Source organism: Pyrgilauda ruficollis, unplaced genomic scaffold (genome assembly GCF_017590135.1).
Source record: "Pyrgilauda ruficollis isolate IOZ18807 unplaced genomic scaffold, ASM1759013v1 scaffold12, whole genome shotgun sequence".
NCBI lineage: Eukaryota > Metazoa > Chordata > Aves > Passeriformes > Passeridae > Pyrgilauda > Pyrgilauda ruficollis.
This window is the reverse complement of record NW_024510321.1, coordinates 14,761,861-14,783,599: the sequence shown is the minus strand read 5'-3', so window position 1 is coordinate 14,783,599 and position 21,739 is coordinate 14,761,861. Positions and strand designations below refer to the sequence as shown.

The 21,739-nt window shown below is 39.6% G+C and overlaps 1 protein-coding gene across 1 annotated transcript in view; it reads left to right on the top strand.

Moving 5' to 3' along the window:
- The window catches only part of GPR158 (G protein-coupled receptor 158), a 181,098-nt gene that overhangs the window by 65,694 nt on the left and 93,665 nt on the right, over positions 1-21,739 (top strand). Inside the window, exons 3-4 of the mRNA XM_041488315.1 lie at positions 11,762-11,864; positions 19,042-19,259. Coding sequence (XP_041344249.1) covers positions 11,762-11,864; positions 19,042-19,259 — 321 coding nt within the window. The remainder of the gene's footprint in view (positions 1-11,761; positions 11,865-19,041; positions 19,260-21,739) is intronic.

Here is a 21,739-nt window from a genome sequence, read left to right as displayed (position 1 = left end):
TGGAAGACCGGTTTGTGTCCTATTTGCATTTTTAGAAGATTGGCAAAAATACTGGTAAATGTATTTGAACTGGAAAGGCTCTTCAGACTAAATGGGCTGGTTCCTGGACTCGTGTCTTGCTTCATAAATGTCTGAAATATGAGTTGGAGTATTGGCAATGAGAGTGAGGCAATGGAGAGTCTGTGCTGTTCCTGGGGATGAGGGGGGAGGCTTTTCTGGGGAGTTGGGTCACAAGTCCCATGCCTTAGTGATGTGTTGCATTTTGCAGATGAGAGACAGAAGGACAGAGAGGGGAAAGCAGTAACAGAAAACATAGCAGTAAGGTAATTTTACAAGCCTCTGTGCTGTAATACTGTTGTTCTGGAATTGTAAAACCAGGAAACTGTGAGCAGTGTTTATTTATAAATATGAAACAAAATCTGATGGCTTTAGATTGCAGGTAAATAAAGTTACTAACCAGAAATTTTCTGTCTTAACCTGTAAGTAAATTCCTCTTCCACTGTGAACTTCACAGTATCTACATGTTACCAATGAAAATCTGTGGTTGTGGGAAAGGATGTGGTTCTGCCTTGGTTTGTCCCAGCCGTAGCTTCACTGGTCTCCAGGATTTTGCTAGTGGATAGAAGTGGTAACTGTTGCCACATCTTCAAGTTATTTCAAAATGAGAATTAAAAAGTAATGATAGAGAGCAAGAATGGATTCCTGTGTGCACACTCCTGTGTCACATTAAGGCTGGCAGGTCTTTGGTGCTATTTCTGTAGTGCCTTCCAATAAAAATGGATTTGCTCTGTCACATGGAAAGTAAACTTGACATTTTGTTCAGTCTGAGGCAAACTCTTCCAAGCATCCTATTGTCTGCTGAGGTTTATATGTCTACTGTGTACACCTACCAGATGCCGTTTCACCATTTCTGAGAGCTCTGAAAACAAGAGGGGTATTTCTATAATTAATAATGGAAAACAATTTCCCTTTTAATTTTAATGATGTCAGAAAAAAATCCAGTCCATCATGCTTTGTGAATCAGCTCCTGGCAGCTGCTGAATAATAGAGAGAAAACTCCAGCTTGCTTTCTCTTCAGATGATGCACCATGTTACTTGTTATTCATTAAGCCCTGTTTTCATGCAAGTTCATTAAATAGAATTGGTGAGTGATAGGTACTGTACTGCCTGAAGGCTACTTTGATTCCTGAGTTTTAGTGTTACTCTTTTACCACTCTTCTTACCAGTGCTTGAGGAAGAAATAATTACAGTGCAAGTAAACTTGCTGAATGTTCCGGCATTCTTAATGATTTCTAGGAAAATTGCTTCCAAATTTGCGGTCATGTGTGTTTCAAATAGTGTTATCAGTAGTTACCCTGTCAAGAGAAGGAATACAAAGTTCCAGAGTTTCTGGTTCCAGAGTCTGTTTGATGCTTTGCTTTAGCTTCCTGCTGCAAGCTGGAACATCATTGTATATCTCTGTGGTGTGGCCATCTGCTGTTTGGGTTAGCAGGGAACTCATTTTGGTATTGGGCAATCTGTCCCAAGGTTTGGGACCTTGACTCAAAAACAGGGCACTGCTGAACCAAAGGTAAACAGCATACTGAACAAATTGAAAAAAAAAAATTTCATCCTTCCAGCCTACATTTGAACTTAACCATCACTTTGGAATGTGCAGCGTTATACATCTCAGGAGATTGATTAAATGTGGCTGCACTTCTGTGGTGAAGATTAGTTATACTATAGATTCATGCAAGAAGAAAGGTGTCCTGGTTGGAGATCTCACAGTGCAGGAATCCATACTTCATATTTCTACAAGAAGAAAGCTGTCCTGCTTAAAGATCTCAAAACAGAGGAGGGCTGCTACCAAGATTTTAAACCACCTTGGCACACTTAGGAGTCTGGACTGTTCTGTGGATTCCCTGCCATAGCAGTGTCCCAGAGCTGCTGCAGGGCTCTGGGATAGTTAAGCTGTGGGGGATGTGCTCCAGCAGCCATCATCTCAGAGTTCCTGTGGATGCGAGAGGACTCCGTGACACAGGGACTCCCTGCTGGAGACGGGACAAGGGAGTGTTTCCATTCCTATCCATATCTGGACACAACCCTGATTTTTAGTCTGAATGCTCCTTACAGGGCTGTATCAAAGCTCATGTGACACTGTGACCTTCAGAGAACAGCTTTATAGTGTGTGGCTTTCCTAATGTTAAATGGAGGAAGGTTGTAGCCTTATATGAAGGAGGAGCTCAGCTTGGGCAGGAAATGGCAGTCGAGCAGAACAGGGAAAAGTGTCTTTTAATCACCAGGACCCAGGAATAGCCTTGTTGGAATAAGTGCAAACCTGAAGGAAAGATGATGGACAGAGAGAAGCATCATTAAGTATCAAAAGCAGACATTTAGAATGAAATTTCTAAGGAATTTACATTCATGGCCAAACCCCCCATCTCCAGAAGGCAATGGAGGAGTGAGATATGAGTCACCAAAGCTACATTGGCTTTGGAAAAAAGTAACAATCTAGATTTGAAATAAGTGAAGCAGAAGAATAGAGGAAATATTTTCAAGGTGTCTGTCTGGAATATGATGGCTTCATATATGGGGCTTGATCACCAACCCTCTAGCTAGCTTTAGACCTAGAAGTGGGGACTTGCCTATGGAGCAGTTACTACTCAAAATTAGGACTTTTTTTCATCAAATCTGAAAAGGGTTGCAGGAAAAAAGCAAGTATTCAGAGCAAAAAGCAGGATTTCATTTTCCTGGCTGATCTCTGAGATGTCCTGGATGAGAAGCAGTAAGCAACTAGACAGATACTAATTTATCAAGTGTGTTGCTGTTTCATATTAGGTTGTTATAACATTTTGTTTCTGATTTGTTGCCTAAAAGTTTAACTGTCTTTCCCAAAACATTTTAAAAAACTCTTGTGCTTGCCTAGTGCTGAAGAAGAGGTGGAATGAGCTGTCAAATAGCTGGCAAATAGTGGGTGCTCTGTTTTCGTGGCTCTAGTGGGACATGCAGCACCTCTGTGGGACTTGTGCCTCATAATGAGTGAGCGTGCAGGCTGTGGAGATCAGTGTGAAGGTGTTGCTGTCAAGTAGTGGGATTTGGAAAGGATCTTTTTCTGACAGCAACAATATGGTGCTTCTTCTCACTGTGGGGTTGAAAGCAATCAAGAATGATCTGTAATTTAACAGAGCTCAGATCATGGTTAAACCCAGAAACTGTGCTCAGAACTTTAATTCTGAGGAACATTCCAGCCCTGATGATAGGAGACTTGCGCCTGAACATGGAAATATGCTTGACAAGTAGAAAAACCCATATTCTGATAGTATTTTGTAAGTAAGATTAACTTTCCCGATGAGTTGACACATTGTCAAGCTGTGGAGGCTACAGTTCAGAATGAAGCAAAATTAATGAGAGGCAATTGATCAAGTTGTGGACAGAGGAAGCGCTCTGATGCAGGATTTGGCTGGCTGTCTTCTCAAATTAAAGAAACGTGCTTTTAAAATGTGTGCTGCTGATGGACAGAACATAGTGGAGAGTTTAGTTTTACCAATGAACAGCAAATAGACAGAAAGACTCAGGCAATTAATTATGTCAGACTCTGTTTTGTAGTAGAAGATGCTGTGTCTTCATTTAAGTACTAGTGAGGTGGGTATTTTCCTTCAATTTCTGTCTAATGTGACACCACTATGAAATGGAAAAATTTACAAAATATATTAAAATTGGAGCCTTTATATAGCTGTATTCTCAACCAGGTTTCACACAAAATCCTCAATTAGAATTTCAGTAAGAATTAATTTTGTAACTAGGAACATAACTTATTCAATTTTGCCCAGTTGGACTCAACTCGAGACTCCAGGCGGTCTTGAGTAGTCAAAACCTCTGGAAAAGTAGGCTGGGTCCTGAAGATGGGCTGAATACCAAGGAACAGGAACATCAGATTATTACAGCCTAGTTTCCTAATATATTTACTTTTCACTGATCCCAGAGTGGGTTAGATTGGAAGGGACCACAGTGAGTTATCTGGTCCAAACTCCCTGCTCAAGCCAGGTTATTCTAGAGCACATTGCACAGGATTGTGTCCAGATGATCCTTGAGGACCTGCCCTTGTTGAATTTCAGACAGTTCTTCTCTGTCCATCTCTCTGACCAGTTGAGGTCCCTCTGAAGGGCTGCACAGCCCTCTGGGGTATTGGCCACTCCTGCCAGCTTTGTGTTGACTGAACTTGCTGAGGAGGCTCTGCCCCTTCATCCAAGCCATTGGTACTGGGCCTGGTATTGAACCCTGGGGGACCCCACTAGTGACAGGTCTCCAACTAGACCCTGTGCCACTGATTATCACCCTCTGGGACCTGGCATTCAGCCAGTTCTCAATCCACCTCTCTGTCCTCTCAGCCAGTCCACACTTTCTGAGTTTGTCTATGAGGATGTTATGCTGATGTCCAAGATGACACTAGTGCCAGGTAAAGCTTTCCTTGTGACTGAGGCACTTTCAAAGAGCATTCTCTGGTGTCAAATAAAAGGTATGTCCTTGTGATGTAGTCTCCCCTTCAGCATGGACACTCAGAGGGTACCTCTTCTCTATCAGGATGTTATTTTCATGAGGCTTGGGGGAACTTAGCAAGTTTCTGACTCCTGCTGGACTGTCTGGAACCAGGCAGAAAGTCCAGTAAGTGACTGTGGGTTGTGAAAACAGGTACAAAGTGTTGCAGATCTTTTCAATGTGGTTATGTATGTCTTGCTAGTATGTGGAATCAGCCTGAAAATCATGTTTTAGGAATAAAGAAGTAATTGCATGAATAGTTGCTAGGAAATGCAATAGAAATGGCAGATACATCTGCTGGCTAGAAAATGTTGGTTTAGCAGTGTTGTCCATGTTAACTTATTAAGATATCATGCACTGTTTTCCACCATTTTATTCCTCTCCTTCAATTATGTGTCTAAATTACCTACTGATTATGGCAGCTGTTTGTTAGCTTTTGGATGAACCATAGGAAATTTTTTCCCTTTCCTGCTAGCAGAGCCAGCAGGCTGTCCATGCTGGAAGCACTTCAACAGTCAGACTCTTTCCAAAGAACAGTGCAGTCTCCTGGATGTTTGGCTGTGCCCTTCTGTGGGATGAGCTGTGCAATTCCTGTGCATCCCAACCCCTGTTACTCTTTCCTATTCTGAATAAGATTTTCTGTGCTTAAGCACCACAATTGTCTTGATGAGTTACTGGGTTGGATTGGCTATTCCAGTATTTCCTATTGGCCTTTGGAAGAAAATGTGAAAGTCTGTTTTTAGTACTGTAAATAAATATTTTTAATAAAATTTATAAATGTGTAAAATGGATTTCAGAATGGAACTAGTTTGCATTGTCATAGGACCACTAATTGCGTTTATTGGCAGAGATGTGCCAGCTGAAAATTTGGTTAAAAATTTACATCGGTAAATAACACAAAGTTAGGAGTTTCTGCATTTCTTAAAACACTGCATCTTTTGTAGGGATCAGGAATAGATACAGCCTTCCTCCCCGCCCCCCTCCCCCCTGCCCCAAATGATTTCGGAAATGACTCACATTCTTGCAGATTTTGGCAAACTTCTTAATCCCCTGTCTCACTGTGTGGCTCATCTTCCAGGAAAACTTTGCAACAGTTGCTGCCAAGCTACAGATGAATGCAGAACTAGCTGGCAGAACCAGACATCCAGAGGTAAAGGACCTCTGTGTGTTTTGGCAAATTGCTTGACAGCTTCTGGAACTGCAGATAATGTTCGATATTTCCAGTATGGCCCATGTGTAGAGCCTGGAATTACCCTAGTAATAGGAAGGAAGGGTTATAGAGACAGTATGAAGAGAATTCTCTCTTAATTAAGACACTGAGGAAGTGAAACTTTGCTCTAAATGAAGTTTAACCTGTGCTAATGGTGAAAAATGTCTTAAATCATCTTCAAAGCCAAGGATATCTGGCCCTGAGAAAGTGCCTTTGAATTAATTACACTGCATTATTTAATGGCTGTAAAATTCTCAGTCCCTTTGGTGTCTGGTAACAGGTTCCACTGTAATTGCAGTGGAGTTTTCTAGGAGAGGAGACATTGTAATTTTATTGTTTAGTGTGTTAACCAGAAGCAAAGTTTAATGTGTTCTAAAGTAATGTTCAGGTTATCAATGTCAATTCCAGACTATCAAATAAAGAGATTTTTATTTTTGAAGTAGTCTGATTGTGGATTGCACAGAGATTTTCAGCAGTAATGAAAAATCTGTCTTAAAAAATATCATTGCTGAGAACCTATGTGTCCAAGGTACCCATCCTCTGAAAATTGCTGTGATGTTGTAATTTGATCTGTCTGTAAAGGATCCTGACTGTGGGAAGCTTAGTTTGTAAGCTGACTTTGGGTTCTCCATGTGCATGACAACAGCTGTTGATGAGTTTTCTGCTCCTTAGCCCCACCATGACCCCCATGTAACCTGCTTTCAAACACTGCTCCATTAAACTTATTCCCCTTTCACCATCTTCCAAGAAGGTACTATGATTTGTACATATTTCTGATCTCCTCTCTTAATTTCTTTGCAAAATGCTCCACTTCCACCCTTATTTTTTTTTGCTAGCGCTTGCGTGTTTGTAGCTTGTGTCCACCAATGGGCTGATAACATCATCATCGTTGAAGTGAAGACAAGGAGAAGCAGAAGGGAGTCAGTCCTGTGTGTCCTCAAACGCAAGCCTGATCACCAAACTGAGTCACATTTCAAAAGAGGTTAATTAGATATTAAAGACTCTACAGTCCCTTACATTTAGGGAGTGATATTAACTTTTCTGCTCATGGTTTGTCAGTACCCATGTGTCACTTTTCATTATTTGTGTGAATGAGTTGGGGCTCCTGTCCATCATTATTTGTTCTCATCCTATGCTTAACAAAATCGGTATAATGAAAAATCAAATTAAAAAGCACTGAAGAATTTTTAGCAAAGCATCAAACAATAAAAACAAATATTGTCCTGGCAACTCCCTTTGCTCTAAGGTGAATCAGATCAGCTGTTGCTATGCTTTGACTGACACAGATTTAAACAACTCAATGTTATTCTAAGTCTCTTGTTGCTGAAAACACATTTTTAACTTGAATATAAAAAGTAATTGACTTCACCAATGCATTCAGAAAGGAGGAGAGGGACTACAGGGGCCTAAGTAACCCTGCAGTAAAAGTATAGAGTGGCCAGCCCTGTCCTGTCTCTTTGAAGGTTGTGTTTGAAAAGAAAGGTTAATGAGTAGTGTGGTTGGCAAGCTGGCTGCCTCCCAAGCTCTCTGGAGGCGAGCAGGGCCTTCCAGGGGATGCACGAGGTTCTTGGATGTGTGGATGTGCTCAGTGCTCACTTGTGAGGCTGCAGACACACGGTAACGCAGCACTCTGGTCTTCAAATGAAGTGAGAAAAGACAATGGATAAAGCCTTTCCAAGCCACAGCATTGTCTTAGGCAAAGAGACTTTGGCTTTTATCTACTTCTTTTTATTTTTAAATTTTGGTTTTTTATTTCTTGTTGTTGTACGGGGGTTTGTTTGTTTTGGTTTTTTTTTTTGGTTTTTTTTTTTTTTTTAATGAGTGGATGTGCTTCACTTGAGTGATAAACAGTATCAGAAAAATCCTCCTGCAAGGGGTTTTGCAGGACACCAACCTGCTTCAGCTGCTGTTGTGTGCCAGATACAGAATTACTGTATACATTGCATTTTCTAGAAATCCCTTACATGCTGCCCCTAACCAGAGCAAAGAAACATGGGCTTACTTGTGTTATCTTTGTTAAGCTTTATCTATCATGACATTGCTCTTACTTCATCCTTTGAACAAGGAGTTGACTTTAGAAAAGGGAGACATTCTCATTGCTCTATGCATGTGGAAATACAGATTTTGAAAGCTGCTCTTTGAAAAACTTGAAGTACCCAACTCAAGGCTGGCTGTATTTTTAGTATTTTTTTGTCATTTTTTTTCTTTTTTTTTTTTTTTTTCTTATATTGTAAAATTGATGGTTTGCCCTCTCTGCTCCAGAATGCCACAGTATGGATATGTTTAGCCCTTTATCTGAGTTTCTAAATTTCATGTGGGACATGATGCCACGTGCTTTCTCTTAAACTACTTGATTGTTTTTGCCCTGTTCTCCCCTTCTGGATGTCTCATCTGCTTTTTATGTCTGCTGAATACTTTGTCACTTGGTTTCTGGCTAATCACATCTGATGAAGGGTTTTGTCTCTCTTGTGCCAGAAGATTTGGCTCAGACTTCCAAAGCAATTGCACAGGTTATTTGAAGGGTTTATTTTCTTTCCATCAGAGATAATCTTTATCACATTAGATTTTACCAACTTCGTAATTTACAACAAGCAGCATAAAATTAAACCAATACAAACTTTTAAAAAACTGGTTTAGATGCTGTTTTTAAATGTGTTAGAATCTTGTTTTGATTCAGGAGCTATTTGCTTATAAATAATCTCAAGGTAAATATTAATAGAATATCTAAGTTTTTTTGAGCTGAACATATGATTTAAAGCTTACTATAAAAAGCTTTGGAGTCATTACATTATACTAATACTGTAAAGCTGAAAATCTAATGCCAGGGAACAGACAAGTGGAATAAATGCACTCTGTGAATTCTACAGACACCTATTACTCTCTCTTTAGCAAACATGGTGATAAGGCTGATCTTAATTGCAACCAAACCATCTATAAGAACTGGAAGTTAAAGCGATACAAATTCCATTTAGGAGTGTGGTGTCCTGAAGGGAATATCAGTGAAGAATCACTCAGTAGCCACCTGCATCTTTCACTGTTTGCCCCAGCACTGGCTGCTGGCACATAGGAGGTGTGATACAAACCTAAATGGAGCTTCTGATCCAACCTAAGGTAGCTGCTTTTATGACTGGATTAAAGTATGACTTTTTAAAAGCTGATGACTACTGATGAGGCAAAAATATTCAGGATATGGTGGGTTTATTCCCAGAGCTGTGCATTCACATTTATAATGAAATTGGAAACCAGGTCAGTTTTATGCTTCCTCTTTTTTTGCTTATGTGGAAGCAGGTGTTTTTCACACATCTGCTTTTATTCAATGCTAAGTTCTATATGGATCAAATCTTAAGTAACTTAGCAGCAGATTAATATTTTACTGGCTGTGTCTACAGAGCGTGTTGTGCATCACTCAGGTCCCGTGCTCCTGGGGCTCTGAAGCCCGTGGCCAGTTCTGTGGGCTGAGCTGGTACAGCTTTGCAAGGCTTGGGCTCAGTCTGCCACTGGGGCCACTGGAACCCGGTGCCACTTGTCAGGGCAAGGACAAAAGCTGCTTACTTGTGCCTGCTATGTGTTGTGTAGATTCACCTACAGGCAGCCAGGAAAAGCCTTTATCTGTAAATAAACGTAACAAACAAATCTGGACTTTGTTTGCTAAACTCCTTTTGTACAGCAGAAAACAGTTTATTTATTACCTTTTTCACCATAGTATTTGTCACCATTGGTTAATAAAATATCATCTGTTAAATCTTTTGTAAAAAGATTGAAGTTTTTTCTTTCCAGAGAAAGTATTTTTCCCATTTTTGGCCTCATAGTATTTAGTGTTTTTTCTGCCTAGGTGCTGCAATTTCTTTTAAAAAGTCAGGCTGTAAGTAATTCTGTTCCCATGCAATATTGAGCACAGTGGAATTTTAGAGTTTGAAATTGCATCTAGAGGGATCTAGGCTTCTTTCTCTCCTTCTCTCTGTCCCACCTGTCAACATGATATTCTGATTCCTATTGCACCTTTGCCTGGGATCATGTAGAATGCAAGAAGCAATTTGACTGATGGTTTTTAAGCTGTATTACAGCTGCCAAATTCTGGAAAAATGAGTAATGTCCTAGACCAGTGAAAGATGACAGCATTTGAAGTATTTTGTCCATTTTCAAGTTCTAGACTGGTCAGAGACAATAAAATAAAAGTTACAGGTTTTTATTTGGTATGGATATTGGATGTTTGTGAGAGATTCATCCATAAAGCACTGATTTTAATGCAGAACAGATTCATGAGCCTGCAGCATAGTTGATATGAGCAATTCTGTGATTCTATAAATTTCTTCAGTGGCAAAGGATTATGAACTTGGGGTGCTGCAGCATTCACATAATACAGTAGGAGCTATTTCTGTTCTTCCTTTTCTTCAAAAAGAAAATGCAAACTCTACAACAGCACATACCTTCATCCTGAAAAGCAAAGAGCCAGAACACAGAAGAGAATTTTTATCTGAAAAAGTCTTTTTACTACTTTAACTACCTTTCTGTGCTTGATTAAAGAGGTTTGGCTGTCACTGGAGTTGCACACACTCATCCCACTTCAGTTGACAGGAAGTCCTGTCCTCCACCCTGTCAACAGTCACATTTCTACAGGATGAAGATAAAGTGTGGGAAAAAAAAGTCTTGGGCCTTCTCTTTCCGTTTTTTTTCCCCCCCTTCTTTCATGCATATACAAAGATTGAATGAATTTTCAGTGTTCTTGTATACTAGTTTCCTACTTGCTAATTGTTTCCAATAGCACTGCCATCAGATTGGCAAAGGGTGTGAGGAGAGATGGTGCAGTCTGGGGAACTAAGGCAAAGAAAAGCAAAGTGGCTTCCCTAACATCAGACACAATTATGTCACAAAGCTGATATTTGAGATAATAAGAAACTCTTATCTTTTTTTTTTTTCCCCTGAGTTTTTCTAGAGTGTCTGCAGTGCAGTACATTTGGTTTTTTTATACTCAGGTATTTTTTACCCAGCCCTGGCTTCTGCATCTTCCTCCCAGTCACAGGCAGTTAGATATTGAAGCATATCCTAAAGTCACAGATGATCACAAACAAGTGAAAAATATGGAGGTGAGAGGACAGAGGCTGTTTTAGTTAAATCATTCAATTGATCACTGAGGAAATGCTAGTGTCTAGTTCATATTCATGGTACACCTATACTCATGGGAAAGGCATCTAGTCTAGTGGTCTACTTTCATCTGATGAGTGAAATAAACTGTACTGGGAATAATCATTTTACAAGTGCTTCTACCTTATGTTGCTGGACTGTTTCTTCCCTCTATACTAGGCAAAGTCCATTTGATGTGTAGGAATTATCTGACAGTAGATGTTCTGTCATAGTAATACATTTGCTGTGGCTGACCTGATGTCAAAACCAAGCAGGACTGAAGCAGAGTTTAAACAAAAATTGATTCACATATTGCTATCTTGAAAAATTACAAGATATTTTAAAAATATTGGTCTCCTGTTGGCATAGGATTTTCTCTTTCATCCAGGTCAGATTTATGTCTGCAGCCATTTTCTCCAACAGAATTGTCTTTTTCTTAGCTGGGCTAGCTCCACTTTGCTGTTGTTGTGGGGGCACCAGCACATGCTGCCAGCAGAAGGTTGGGGCTTGGCTGCAGGTGTTCATGTTCTTTCTCACACAGTGTGAGCTCCAGCTGAAACCTACCTGCTCTGCTGGGGAAGAGTGCTGGAAACCCTGCAGAAAAAAACCACAGCTGTCTAATGTCCTGCCTAGATCAAATGTGCAAGAGTCAAATTTGTCACTTGGTCAGTTTATCAGGCTTGATTATAGCTGTCTTTGCTGTTTGTTGGAGATGAACAACAAGGCAGAAAAGCTGGGGTGATATATGACTATGGGAAAAGCTGCTGAGGAAATGCTGTCAGTCTGGAAGGAGCACCTATTTGTTCTTAGAAGTCTGCACAGAGTATCTTGTAATGTTTTTATGCTTGAATGTATATCTGAGTATACAGTAGTGTGATCATCTGCATGACTTTTCTTTTTTTTCCTTTCTCACAGTGCATGCCAATTAAAGGCCTTGGATTTGTGCTTGGAGCCTACAAATGTATTTGCAAGGCTGGATTCTATCATCCCAACATCTTCTCAGTGAACAGCTTTCAGAGTAAGTGCCTTTGCTTGAGTTAAAAAAAAAAGAACACAGAGCTAGCATTAATAATGCAGGGCTGCTTTTTATCCTCGTCAGGGTTATACAGTAAAATCCCAGTGGTTGGCAAGTCTCAGATTATATAATCACTTAAGGAGTTCTAGCCCTTTGGTTTGTCATTCACGATACTCTTGAGGATCCTGTAAAACATACCCACTTGAAGAATATTTGATTTGTAAATAAATTAAAAAACATGAAAAGAAGCCTTGCTAAGGGGAAATAGAGATTTCTGGCATCTGTGCTCATGCACAAGTATTCTGGAAATTAATCTACTAATTTTCTGTTTAGCCAGAGGAAATTAGAATGCCCTAGCCTCTGGCTTTGTGCGGGCTTTAATTGTTTTCATTTTACTTCATTTGCAAAGGAGAATTCAAAGGAGCATCCAAACTAATACATGCTGATGATGTAATAGATATGGTTCAAGCCTGGGAGTCTGTTTGGCTGGATGTATGGATAGCATACATCCTACACATGCCCAGGACACACATTATATGATTCTTAGACTGAATTGCCCACAGCAGGAGAAAGAGGACTTGGTTGATGCTAGGGAAAATAGACAAACTGCATGCCCAAAGCTGATGTCTGTTACTGTCATCGTGTGACCAAATCTCTGTATGGATTTTGTGCTGAAATTGTTGCAGCTGTACTGGTAGAGCTCAGGCTGCAGTCACAGCAAAGCTGCTCCTTGGAGGTGTAACAGGCATCCTTCTCTGCCTCCTGCTTTCAGGTTCATCGCATGCCCAGCTTCTTTGCACCATCCTTTAGCCAGAGGTTCATGTCATCAGCTCTTCTTGTGAGCTCAGTTTGTGTGAGATGTCCAGGCAGTGAGTGACTTTAACTGAGCTTGGTCCAGGACTGTGTGTATTATCTCCTGCCTTGTGTGAAAACAGCTGTTTCTGTTTCCCAGGAGAAATACCTCTAGTACTAATCATCATTCAATGTACATATATATATATATCTGGGATGTAATGTCTCTTATGCATATTTGTAGAATAAATAGCACAGTTTGTTCAACAGTTGATCTGCTGAGTGTTTCCCTTGTCTTTTAATATGTTAAAGTGTTGCAGAAGGCAGCCTTGTGATAGTGCTGTTCCTCTGGCCTGTGTGAATCTGTTGCTAGAGTAAGGAGGATGTTTGGCTCTTCCTGAAGTGCAGTGAGTTCTGGTGGAGTTAGGATTTAATTCCATGAGAGAGCATATAAAAAAGGCTTCATACAAATGCCATAGAACATACACAAAAAATGTGGCTAGAGATCAAAACAACATTGATCATTAGGGATGAGATTAACTTTATTTCACATCAGTTGTGCAAAATATATATGCTTGGTATGTATTAGTCATCTAGGTTTCAACTGTTGTCAGCATCAAGAGCATGGCTCCCCTGGAGAGGAATTTGTCTTTAGATGGAAAGCACAATACCTCCATCTTTTATCCATCTGTTATAGATTGAAGAGCCTTAAAATGGCTGTTTAGCTCCTAATAAAGTGAAATTTGTCTAAAAGAAGTTTGTAAATGCTGATATTGTAGGATGTAGGGGGCCAGTTTGATTTGAGCCTTTGTTGCTGTGAGGTAACCTGAGTTTTAAAACTGTAATGAAGAACTTTTTAAATTCATCCAGATGCAGCTCCATCTGCCAAGTTGTGTAGATGATTTAAAAAAGTGGACAGTGAGACTGGAAATGACTAAAGTAATGAGAAAAGCCTATGGTTCAAAGGAAACTTGGCCCTGTCACACAGCCGCATTCTGTAAAAAGAAAAGAGGAAAAAATGACATGGCTAAAATGGCTGCAGTATGTATTTGGTGGTTCAAAATGATGTTAACGTAGGAATTCTAGATATGAATTCTGCAAGCAATTTTGGCAAAAACTGTATGACCTGGAGATCTCTTTGTGGAGCTAGGTGGTTGAAATCTGATGATGAAAGAGATGAAACTGAATAGAAATGTTAATAGTTTATGAAGTATTCCTAGTGGAAGAAAATAAAGAGGCAGCAAAGATTTGCAGGTCTCTAGATACTAGGAAGGAGATAGATAGAAAAAAAAGACCAGCTTTGTACTTTGCTCTATTGAAAAATTGGATTGCATTGTGTCTTGAAATGGGAGCATTTCTCAGTGATGCTGGGATTTTGCACCACAGCAAAATATGGATGACTGCACTTCCACATTGTGTCTGAAGTGTCTATCTTTTGAGTGGGGGAAAGGTTCTGCTTTTGGCCCAGATTAATGTTTTGGTTTGAGTCTGAATGATAACTGTATAATACAGTTTTGCAGGGATGTTGAACACTCCACACAGTTTACTGGTTGGCTCTGTGGGAACCTGCAACGTGACCTAAACAGTGTCCTGTGTAGGAAAGATTCTGCAAATCAGTTGCTTTCTTCTCTTAAAGCAGCATGGTGTCGCTGCTCCCAGGAAGGCTGCACATGTTGCATGTTCCCAAAGAGTGTGTGGGACAGGGGCACAGCTGGAATTCAGGCTAAGAAGCCAGGTAGGAGGGCATTTCCCTCCCAAGTCTGCATTCGTTCTTCAGAACTGACGGTGACAAAATATGTAAAACCTTTCTATTTTTCTGCATGTGTTAATGAGGACTTTGGATACTAGAAGGGAACAAAATTATTACCATACTTCCAGGCTTGTTTTGAGGTTGGAAATTGATTTTAGGAAAAGCCACTTTCATGTACACAGGTTGTATTAACCTGTAAGTATTTGAGTACATGGTTATGCACTTTCTCCTAATGGCTCATTTTTAGGTAGTACTATTAGTATAGATAGAATAGACTAACTGATGATTACTTATATTTTAACATTCCTGTAACACCCTTCTCTAAAGCACTTCTGTTCTCTGCCTTATGGGGTAATCAGGTTTGCATTGAAAAGTCTAGCAGAGCCATGGTGCTTTGTTCAGCATTGAAGTTTGCCCTTTAGCAATACATCATCCATATACTGCAGAAATTCCCAGCTCTTGCTGTTTGGATATGGAACCTACCCTGTTTGCAAAGAAAGTGGCTCTTTTGTCTGAATATGGGACTTTGCTGTCCCTAACACTGCCATGATCACATAAAAATTTCCAAGAGGAGTTTCAGTTCAACAGGAATTTTCATTTTTTGCACCTGCCCTTTGGCTTTGTTTCTTCAGCAGAGCCTGCACATGCAGATATTTGCACATATGAAGGTTGTCACTGACTTCAGTGACAGTGATCCCCTTCTGGGGTGAGGCTTATGATCATGGCTGATGACCAGGTTTTGGTGTCAAGAGGTCCAGCTACCTTCTCACCAAATTACTGCAACATCGCTGATGCGACTGGAGTGTTCCTAATTTACTCTATTATAGAACAGGAGCAGAATCAGTCTTTTGTTCTGCTCAGTGCTCAGCATGCACTGTGCTTTCTGTGCTCATGTGCTGAATTCTGACTGGGGTGCAGGATGATTTGGTTTGGGACAAAGCAGTCCCTCCTGCCCTGGCTCTCAGCAGTCTGTGGTGCCATTCTCACTTTGCAGGAAGGTCTCAGCTGGCTATGTCACAGCTGCTGAGGCATCCCTTGCATGGAAAAGTGTCCTTAGGAGAACTGAAGCTGACGAAGAGTTACCCTCAGGAGAACATTTCAGAAACAGATGGGCCAATCACACAGAAAATTAAGACTGGGATAGAAGAGAGAAGAGCTAGGAAAAAAATATGGTGGAGTGGAAATAGCTGAAATATTTAAGCTTTTTGTTTTATTTTATTATACTTCATTTTAGTTTGTGTCCCTATTCCTACTTTCCACTTACTTTGCTTGGTTCTTTTCTCCTTAATTTTTATCCTTTTTATTATTTGGTTACTACATTTTATTTCTGTTCTTCTTTTCTTTTTTTTTTACACCTTCCTCATTTTCAGCTTTAACTTCTTCAGCACAGTGTTTGCTTCCCTCTCATTTGTGACAGTGCTGAAACTGCTACTGCCTTACACAAAGCAGAAATTACTTCTTGTCCATCTATCTTACTGTGTCTAGAATCTTTTGTCATCTTTTGAGGAGGAAAAATTGTTTTTATTCACTGCAGGAAACATCTAATCCTAAAGAACTGCTGAGATAGGACAAGGCACAATGAAACGCCTAGCAGTTCTGTTAGAGGCACTCCAGGCTTGACTTGGGCTGTCTGTGTCTTGAATTGATGTTACATTGACTTTGGTGAGGGGACAGGACCAGACAAAAAGGGCAGAAATGTTCAACTATGCATTGGGCAGCTGTGCCCTGAGACATATAGTTATGGCAAGGGTGTGGGTGGACAAGATCCCTGTTGGTGGTACATATAATGAACAGTTCTTCCCCAAGAATTTATTTTAGAAGGGCTGAAAAAAGTTCTTCCTTTTTGTCAAGGAGAAAAAAAATTAAAAAACACAATCACATAGGAACTGCTAATTGTTCCTCATTGCATTATGGGAAATTTCATGTAGATCCAACATTTGATCTTTATTTTATTAGCTATAAGGAGCAGTCGCATGGAATCATGGAATCCAGTAGGTTGGAAAAGACCTCTAAGATCACCAAGTCCAACCTGTGAGCAATCGCCACCTTGTTAACCAGACCAGAGCACTGAGTGCCACATCCAGTTGTTCCTCAGACACCTCCACCTCCATCTGATAGTCAAAAGATATTCACAGAAAAATCAGTCCTGGTGGCAGTGCAGCCAGTGCAGAAGATGCGCATCAGTGATCTTCCTTTGTATGCAACACACCACACCACAGAAGCGGTAGATTGGAAAGGACCTCTGAGATCATTGAGCCCACCAAACACTGCCCTAGACTAGACCATGGCACTGAGTGCCACATCCAGTCTTTCCTTAAACTCCTCCAGGGATGGTGACTCCACCACCTCCCTGTGCAGCCCATCCCAGTCTCTAAACATGACACCAGGCACAGCTAAACAAAAGCTTGCTGCTGTGTTATGAAGTCATATCCATGGGATATCGCTTCAACATGCAACTGTTTATTTAACTGTTATGTATGTGATGAGCATCCGCAATCCACGTGAAGACACTCCCACATATGATTCTGATAAGAAACTGCTTGATAAAATGAAATATAGTGTATTTGCGATGACTTTCAAGGTTCAGCATTCAGAAATAAAGTACATCAAATTTAGAATCATGCAAAATTATCAAGCCACATTCATATAATATTTGTGACAAGTAGTCTCATAACTGTGGGTCTTGAACTATATTTTTTCTCTGTGTAAGTTTTTATAGTGCAAATAATTTATTTAGTTGACACAATAAAAATATATTAACAAATGGCTTATGGGGCTCAGAAATGTGAAGTTTTAAAGAGATGGGCTAATTGAAGGGCAACTCTAGAAATTATAAAGGAACAGATATGTAGTGGAAAAGGTGATATGAGCTTAAATGTTGAGGAAATGAAGTGGAAAACTTGGACAGTAGGAAATGCCTTCTTGGTTTGGATATGGAGATGGGAGGTGGGAGATTGTGACTTCTGTCTGGCAGAGGACAGTGTGGGTCTGTTGCTCTAGCAGTAATTAATAAAGGAGGGATCTGCTGTTAGATTTGAAGAAGGTTGTTTTTGCTAAAGCTCTTAGAATGATAATGGGCTGAGGTCCACGGGTGTGTGCTCTGAAGAGAAGTTCCAGTTCTAGAATATCTTCAACATTAGTGTTCCTTAGAGGTTCTCCATCTGCTTGGAATGCCCATGCATGGTTATTTTACAAGATTTCCAATCCTACCTCACGCAGTCTGGGTCAAAAAAGCACAAGATCTCTTCTTGCTGACTCCTTGTATCTAAAAATCTGACTTACAACATGAGTCAGCACTACTCTGCTATATTCAGGTTTCTGACATCTTAGTTCAGAATAGAGCTCCAAAGAGAAATTCACGAACTGCATGAGAAATACCATCCTGTTCTCTATTCACCCTGGGATGTGGGAGTGAAGCATCCTACACTGAGGACAAGGAGTGTGGCCTCTGTCCCTTTCCCAGGCTTTGCCTGGCAGCAGATGTGTGCTCATGCACATTTGGGCACGGATTTGAGAAAGCAAGAAGTAATTACCCTTGTAGAAAACCTTTTGCTTCAATTGCTTCAAGCTAAAAGTCTGAAGAGTTGCATAAACCCATGTGTATGTGCAGCATAGATGGAATAGGTTGCCTCTTGAAGGACTCAGCAATGCATGATTTGCTACTTTCCCTGACAGAGAAGGAGAATTTTGATCAAAGAAATTGAAGCAGTTCTCTAGAATTGTGAAAAGTGAGAGGAGTTATCACACATTATAACACACCCATTAATTTGGCTTCAGCCACGTTTTGTTGTTTCTGTGAGCTCTTAAGGCTGTCTTGCCTATAACAAACATTTTCAACAAGTTCTTTTTTTCATTTTATTTAATAATATTTTTCCCCCCTTTCTCTTTCACCTTTTAATTCTATTCATGGCCTGTAGGGTAGGCAGCCTTATAGGGGTTTATGGGCAAGTTTCATAGATCAGAAAAATTAGGAATCCTTCTGTGTGTGCTCTTGATGGGTTCACATTGATGGGTAAGAGATCAGTTCAAGAGTCGTTGATTTTCCTAGACGAAATAGGTGTGTCTACCTCCTGGTGTGCTTGTGTGAACAAGGGAATACTGTACTTAGTCTAAGTGCACTGGTTTTGCTTTGGGGACAGAGTAATGCAATCATGCAACAGCCTGTTGAACAAGTGCTAATTAAGAAGGTTTTCATCTAATTTGAAGCTCATTAATTCACTAGATAGCATTTTTATAAAATTGAGGAACAATCTGAAATGGAATCAGAGCTTGTACTAAGAGCATTAGGTAGTTAATGGGTCTGCCCTTCATTTGTCTGTGTAAAATCCATTCTTTATTCCCAAATATTTCATGTAATTTTTTCCCCATTCAAAAATCTTCATAGAATTTCCTGTGCTGATTTAGCCCACTTGAAATATAACAGGAAAGCATTTGATGTTTAATAAGCTCACTTTCCCTCATTGGTCTGCATTTTCTGAATGTTACAAAGGATGGTTCAGTGGGAAAAGCAGCACTGGGCAAGCTATTTTGTAACCTATTGAGAAAGAATGGGAGGGAAAGGAAGCCCAGCAGAGGACTGGTGATGATCTCCCCATCTCTACAACTAAAGGTGTCTCCCCTCTCTCTTCTTACTTTCAGGAAAGGATGCAGAAAATCGCTTTTCAGGTGGTGAATTGTCAGAGGAAGTCTACACCTGCCTACCCTGCAGAGAAGGATGTTCTTTCTGCACAGATGACACTCCCTGCTATGCACAGGAGGACAAGTATTTACGGCTGGCTATCATCTCCTTCCAGACGCTCTGCATGCTGCTGGATTTCATCAGCATGCTGGTGGTCTACCATTTCCGCAAGGCGAAGGTAAACCCGCGTCTTTTACTCGGGTCTTCCTCCTCGCTCCTGGTACGCGCTCGTGTATCTCGGTTCTACAGCTTCCCATTTGGAGGGTCAGTTTCTCAGGCAAGGAGCGCAGCTCAGGGGGAGGATGGGATTTCCAAACAGGAAGGTTTTCCTGAATTGTTTATGTGGTTTTGGTGAAGGAAAAAAAAAAACAAACCAAAAATGAAAAAAGATGAGCAATTTGTGTCTTCCAATGAAATATTATTGCATTAATAGGTATTCAGCAAAAATTAAGAAAACTGTTAAGTAATTTTGGAAAGTCAAGCCAATTAATTATGCACATACCTAAAGGGACATGGGGTTTTTAGAAATTTGGGATCTTGAAAGTCTCTGCATTACCACTACTGGGAATGATGTTTGGTTTCAATATGTTTGAGAGACTAGATGGAAAATAATTACAACAAAGAGAAATCTTTCTGAATAATTCTAGTTCCTAGAGAGGTTAAATGTGATTCTATGGTTAAAGTACATTATTTTTTTCACTAAAGCAAAAGTATACTAAGGAGTATCTGTAAATTGCTGATGCAGCATTTATGTACTAAGCTAATGAACTTTCTGCTTTTACCTCACTGAAAATTGGGTAACATCTCTTGGAATCTCACTGTTGCCTCAGTAAATGCAGAATATTCTCTGAAACTTCAAATTTACTAAAAAGAAATTAACTGAAGATGACATATATTCACTACCTACATTTGGGAAACGTAGGTGTGCACACAGTATGCTACATTATTGAAATTAATAGCTTCATCCACTTTCTATAACTAGATAAGTATTTCCATTTTGGTTTTTGGAACACTTGATCCCACAGTCTTCCTGATCCTACAGTGTTGTGTTACAAATGTGTGGCTCATTTTGAAAGATTTTAATATCCTGCCAGGAAATCACAGAACGAGCAATAACATTCCTTTTTTTATCTCTTCTGTTTCTGACAGTGTCTTTTTATTTCATGATATTATATTAAATGATGCAAATTACAGACTTAATTGTATTCGTAAAGTTTTTTGTTATGAAAAGTTTGTTGTAGGCATCTGTTTAGTTGCTTGACATTAACTTAGCAGAAGAACTTAATTCTGATTTTGTGAGATTTTAATCTGGTAATGTTACTCACTTTTAATGTCATAAACAACATCATGACAAGCATTTCTTGTGAGTGAAAACTATTTCTGGACTTGGAAAGTGATATGCAGCTATTGCAAGCTGGGTTTGACTTCTTTTTTGCACACCACAATATTGATTATTTTATAGGAAATATTTCTATTTTCTCACAAATAGGTTGAGAAATAGTTTTCACTCTTGCACTTGTACACTTGCATATGTTCTGATATAGATATCTGCTAGAGTAAAAAGATATATCTTTATTAGACATAACACAGAAATCTTGTGTTTCATGAAACCTGCTAGTGATGAAAAGCACATTTTTACATTTGTGATGATTAGTCAGTTCTCCACAGTAGTCTGTGACTAAAGTCACACATAGAATCTGAATCTTTAATACCAAAGCAATACTAAAGCAGCATATACACATCTTTTGTTGTCTCTGAAGTGCTTTTCAGTCATTAGGAAAAAGTTTGTGCTTATTTTTTTCCAGGTTCCCTCTTACCATTGGTAATCATGACATATAAATGAGGGAGAATAAGTCATAAAACAAAGCATTCTTTTTCCCTGAAAGAAAGTTATGCCTTGGAGACATTGCTGTTCATTCAGTTGACCAGAGATGGATTCAATTAGTTTTGGTACCTTACAGGAAAATTGACTTTTCTCTAAATGTGCATCTCACAAGGAAAAGGGAAGGAAACTTGAGACAAAAGAGATAATATGGTGATTAACAAACCTTTCCATTATGATTGATGTTATCAAGGAATAGAAGCAGATAGATTTTTCATTGCTTTTTATGTCATTCAGTTGAGTTTTTCTTGGATATTCCTTTAGTGGTTTTTATCTGGTTGGTACAGCATGAAAAAGATCTTGTGTGTTGACGATAAAATGAGAAGATGTATGAGTGGCAAACATACTGAGAACAATGAGTATTTGCATAAGAAAACTGCTGGTTACATTGGGAAATTACAGAAATTTGGAGTGAAGGAAGAAAACTAGTAGCTTACTATGTACTCTCTGGCGAGGAGGTAAAATCATGAAAATGAAAGAACACATATTGAAGTATATTCAAAATATCTGCCCTTTTGAGAATTTCCAACTGTTAGTGAAGCAAACTACAATTAGGTTAGTATATATGTCTGTGATTAAAGTTGCTGTGTTAAACTGCTCATTTCCATTGTGCTGTGTGGGAGTCAGAGAAGAGCATTTCTTTCAATTCCCTCCCACTTGTAGCACTACAATATTCAAATGGTTTCAAAAATAGTTTTTAATGCAATGTTTTAACAGAAAGAACAGCATACTGCTACTATATCAAGAAGCAAACTTCAAAGTGTTTAAGGGAGCAA